Source organism: Sprattus sprattus, assembly GCF_963457725.1.
Source record: "Sprattus sprattus genome assembly, chromosome: 21".
Lineage (NCBI taxonomy): Eukaryota > Metazoa > Chordata > Actinopteri > Clupeiformes > Clupeidae > Sprattus > Sprattus sprattus.
Genome location: NC_137919.1, coordinates 8,883,121 through 8,888,120, shown reverse-complemented (window position 1 = coordinate 8,888,120; position 5,000 = coordinate 8,883,121). Strand labels below are relative to the sequence as shown.

The 5,000-nt window shown below is 49.2% G+C and overlaps 2 protein-coding genes across 2 annotated transcripts in view; one reads left to right on the top strand and one right to left on the bottom strand.

The window, feature by feature from the left end:
• Positions 1-1,616, top strand: part of plaa (phospholipase A2-activating protein) — a 15,863-nt gene extending 14,247 nt beyond the window's left edge. The window contains exon 14 of the mRNA XM_080860198.1: positions 775-1,616. Coding sequence (XP_080716324.1) covers positions 775-1,346 — 572 coding nt within the window. The 3' untranslated portion in view covers positions 1,347-1,616. The remainder of the gene's footprint in view (positions 1-774) is intronic.
• A 1,691-nt stretch (positions 1,617-3,307) lies between these two features.
• tdrd7b (tudor domain containing 7 b) overlaps positions 3,308-5,000 on the bottom strand; it is a gene marked incomplete at its 3' end in the record, with an annotated part of 21,862 nt that continues 20,169 nt past the window's right edge. Inside the window, exons 15-16 of the mRNA XM_080860172.1 lie at positions 4,104-4,264; positions 3,308-3,528 (exon numbers count right to left, since the gene is read on the bottom strand). Of these exons, the coding sequence (XP_080716298.1) occupies positions 3,308-3,528; positions 4,104-4,264 (382 nt within the window). The remainder of the gene's footprint in view (positions 3,529-4,103; positions 4,265-5,000) is intronic.

The following is a 5,000-nucleotide window of genomic DNA, read 5'->3' as shown; positions in this document are numbered from 1 at the left end:
CACTGGCCTGAAGGTAAGGACTGCTGCTGCTTACTGACCTACACTGTAACCAACTTTCTGTTCTCTCCATTCAGGGTTTAAAGGTCAGCACACCACTACTCACTGCTTATGTCTATCCACATAGACAGATAGACAGTCAGACAGACAGATAGATAAATAGATACTTTAGGCACTTGGGTTTGTACTCCCAGATCCTGGCCAGAAATCAACCAGTCTTTTGTCTGCCATGTCTCATGAAGAATTTTGTGTGTGTGTGTGTGTGAGAGAGAGAGAGCGCTGTGTAGCAGAAGAGGGGTGTTGCTAGGTGAGAAGTTGTAAATCTGAACTCCAGGAACACAAAGAATTTCACACACAGCTTCAGAGCTAGGCACACACACACACACACACGCCATAACATATATCACACACTCTGTTTAAGATCAGAGCTAGGCCGAGGTCTATTAGCCATAACATAGATCACACACTCTGTTTAAGATCAGACAACACTACCGTTGACACCCCTCAACCCCCTTTTAGTGAGCTACCAGGCACTGGTCGAGCTTACTTGCGTAGCAATCTTAAATGGAGTAGTCTGTCAGACACAGGACTTCATGACTTCATCTAACTGCTCCCGTATAAGTGAGTGTCACATATTACTGTAACTTGTGGCCGTTAGACCCCAGGTTCAGCTTCCTCATCAGAGACGGTCTTCCCTGTGCAGGACGTCCTGTGTTACGCGATCTTAACATATTATATATAGTACTGCAGATTCATTTCCTTCCTCTTCTTCTTCAGACATCGTGTTCCCAGTGCTGGACATCCTGCGCCTGGCGGTGCGCCACCCGGAGGTGAACTCGCACCTGTGCGGCAACGACGAGGGCGTGAGCCTGTGCAACCACCTGCTGTCACTCATGGGGCCCCAGGGCCGCCCGGCCAATCAGATGCTAGCGCTGCGCACGCTCTGCAACTGCTTCGCGGGCGGGCGCGGCCGGCAGCTCCTGCTGGGCCAGCGGGAGGCCATCCTGGCGCGCGCGGCCGACCTGCGCTCCGTCTGCAACAAGAACATCCACGTCGCCCTGGCAACCCTGGTGCTGAACTACGCCGTGCAGCTGATGAGCCAGCCCTCGGCGCTGGAGGCCAAGGCCCAGTGCCTGTCGGTGGCGAGCGCCGCCCTGGAGGTGGTGCAGGACAGGGAGGCAGTGTTCCGCCTGCTGGTGGCGCTGGGCACCACGGTGTCGGGCGACGCCACTGCCAAGGACCTGGCACGCTCGCTCGGCGTGCCCTCGCAGATCAACAGGTACTTGGGCGTGTCGGACCCAGCCAAGGTGGGCGAGTGCTGTCGACTGCTACTGGATGAACTACAGTGACCACCCCCCCCCCCCCCAAACTCCCACAGCCCAAAATGATGACCTCTTCTCTTGACCCTTAACCCCCTCTCATTCTTTACGTTCATCTACTCTTTTGTTCCAAAAAGGCAAACAGGCACACACACACACACACACAGGCATGCACACACACACACACACATATCCATATCTTTAGTTTGTATTTAACATGATCAGTTGATTTGGTGGTGATTGACTTGAATGCATGTGGTGGTGATAATAAATGAGACGTACAAATGGAAGCTTTCCTAACACATGGCTCATGTCGTCCCTTCCAAGCCTGGGACCTAGGTGGGGTTGCCTAGGGCAACAGACCCACTCATGCGGAAGGTGCTGCAGTACTGCTGACCTAAAGAAAGCACATTCAGATAATGACATTGCTCAACGCTTTTACCTCTTTGTCTGCATATTTAGTTTACGTTCATGTTTTATCAGTAATGTTTGTGCATCTCATCTGCAGTGTGGACTGTGAACAGAGGCAGGGAAACTAAAAGTCGGTGTTCATTTTCTTTCTTTTTTTGACAAAACAGCAACTTGGCACACCCTTAGTACATTCTGGGTAAATACACACTTTTAACATTTAAATTGTTGAAGTATTAAGTCAGGAATCGGTTCGAGGAAGCTGGGAGTCATTGGAATTTGCACAGACAAACTTACGCAAAATGAGTGGATTTTTCATTAACTTTATTCCTGAAACATTTCTGAATATACGTTTAACCCCGTGGTCCAACCATACGTATAAATGTTTAGTGTTAAAGGTCTGTTGAGATTGTAGGCTCTGATTTCAGTATAATTCAGCCATTTGATCACCTGTATAGCATAACACAAGCCAGAGCTACATTACACACTTTAGCAAATCAAACTCAAGTCATGCAGCTGAACTGTGTCGCTCTGTGCTAACGACAAAGTTAAACAACATCAAAAGAACGAAATAAATATTGTAGCGCCCCCCTCGGGCGAAACAGCAGTAACGCAGCACTAGCTGAACTTATAGCGGACCAAATGGCTTTGTCACATATCGATGGAGGAGAAGGAATGTAACGCTACTTTTTTTTTTTCTCTTGTAAACCTGCTTAAATGTCGGACCGTTGAGCAGGCCTGTGTAAACATCTTACTCTTAAGCCAGATGAGAGAGACAAGAAGAATGAGAAGAGAGAGAATGAGAGAGAGAAGGAGAAAGAGAAGGAGAAAGCAAGGAGAGAGAAAAAAGAGGAGTGAGAAGGAGAGTCTGGCCCGGGTTTGGAGCCACTCTGTGCCGACGGCCAGATTCGTCTACGCTGTCGGAGACCCCAAGCCTTCTTCTGTGAGGAATGATGCTGAGCGTCAAAAAGCTTTGTTTTCTTAAAGCCATGTCAGAGATGTTTCTACCATTTTGCTTGATGTGGTAAGCTGAAAGCACATACACAGGGCATTGTCCCTTTTGTAGCTGGCGTCAAAGCACTTCATCTGAATTTCAAGCCTGACTTTTGGCAGTTTCCACCAGTAGGCCCACTAGAAACATACTGTACCACTTAATTATGCGTCGTCCTTCACAGGTTGAGCTAGCATCTGATTGAGCAAACAAAACCGTAATCCCACTGCCTAAAGTAAAGTCTTGTTAAGGAGGCAGTCTTTCTGGTTGCTGAAGCAGACTTAATGATTTCGTCTATCACACGTAATGATTAGAACTGGCTCAGCACTTAATAAATCCTACACCATGTCAAGACTTAGCCCACCTGCCCGTGTCAGTCGTGCTTCGACACTACCTCAACCTGAACGCCCTTTCTTGTAAAACCATGAGGGGTTGGATAAGAGGACAGACACAGTCCCAGACGACATCCCTAAACACACCAGTAGCTCACACACACGACACACTCGCGTGAGACTAGTTTCACTAGTCGCTAACTTATCCCACTGCTTGCTAACAGCCCCTCTCGTACACGCTGCTGCTGCAGCTGCAGTTGCTAGGCAGCCTTGGTGAGCTCGTCGGCGAACTCGCCCATGATGTCGTGCACCCAGACATCGTGCTCCTCCTGCGAGGTGTCCACCAGGTAGACGGTCACCTTGCGGTCCCAGGCGTTCGGCGCCTCCTGGACCGTCTCCAGCTGAGCCACCAGCGGCTTCTTCTCCACGTGGTTCCGGAACACGATGGAAACCTCTTCCGACCACTGTCGAGGCTTCACACCTGTAGGGAGGGGGGCCTGTGTGTGAGTCAACTGTTTCTCATGCAATGCAACACAACACAACACACACACACACACACACACGCACACACACACAGAACTATGCGAGCACAAAGATGCATAGCTGTTACCACACCAACATCTCGTTAGTCAGCCAGTCGGTGAGTAGATGACTGTAGGCTTCACCTCTAATTCACATCAGTTTGTAGTGAGGGGCTGCTGACATGGTTCAATGCTACCACCAGAAGACTGGGCACAGCACAGGGACCAAAAAAAACATTACATCCCAGCAATCCCAACCCACAGCCCCCAGGGGGCGCATTTCCTCACCTTCCTCAAAACACCTGCTATTCATACTCCCAAGGACCACACGTGCAGATCAAAAACGTACACATTATCTTTAGTGAGTGGGTCTCTTCAAAACATCCATTAAGTAAACAATGTCTGTAAATATGATTGTTACAGTGTACGCCTACTGTATGTTAAAGGATTTAAGACACCAATAGTACGTGCGTATGCTGCTCAGGGTAGCCAATGGCCAGCCTTGTTGTTGGCTGGGTGGGCGTCGCTGCTGTACCTGCGAGCTGGGCTTTGATGCCCTGGAAGGGAAGCTGGCGGAACTCCTGGATGAGCGGGCGCAGCTGGCCGCAGCTGACCAGCTCGTGTTTGCCGTAGTCCAGCTCGTACACGGACACCAGCCCGTTGGTCAGGATGCCCTTCACCAGAACACGGTGCCAACTGGGGAGCAAACGCACACAGAGAGACCAGAGGTCAGGGGGCCGTCGTACCGTTATAGCGCATAAAGCACAGGGTCAGGAGGATTATAGGGTTATAAACGCACATGCATGAGTGGGGTGATGAGGAGGATATGGGTTATAAACACACATGCGTTTATAAACACACATCAGTGGGGTGATGGGTTTGACATGAATAGGGAGCAGCGCACACAGACAGACACAGACCCCTCTGTATGGTTAATAGCTTTAGATAATAATAATAATTCATTTTATTTTGAACGCACATAAAGCATCTCCTAAATCAATCCTATCAGATATAAATCTAAGACTGAACCCACTTCACTCATTAGTGTACATAAGTACACTGCACTAAATTCACACTATTTCCTGCGCTTATTTACTAGGCTGATGGGGCACAGCTAAGTGCAGAGCAGCAGAGCATACGGGCACCAGCAACAGTCCAGATGATGCCTTTGATTAACACACAGGTGCATCTGGAGGTCAGCTCAGAGCACAGACTGTCTAGTTGGAGGTGCCACTATCCAGTTAGAAAAGTATAAAGAAATTCCCTCCATGTCTCAGACACACACACACACACACACACACACTCACTCACTTCTTCTCCACCTTCAAGTCTTAAGGATTCACAGACAGACAGACAGACAGACAGACAGACAGACAGACAGACAGACAGACAGACAGACAGACACACACACACACACACACTCACTTCTTCT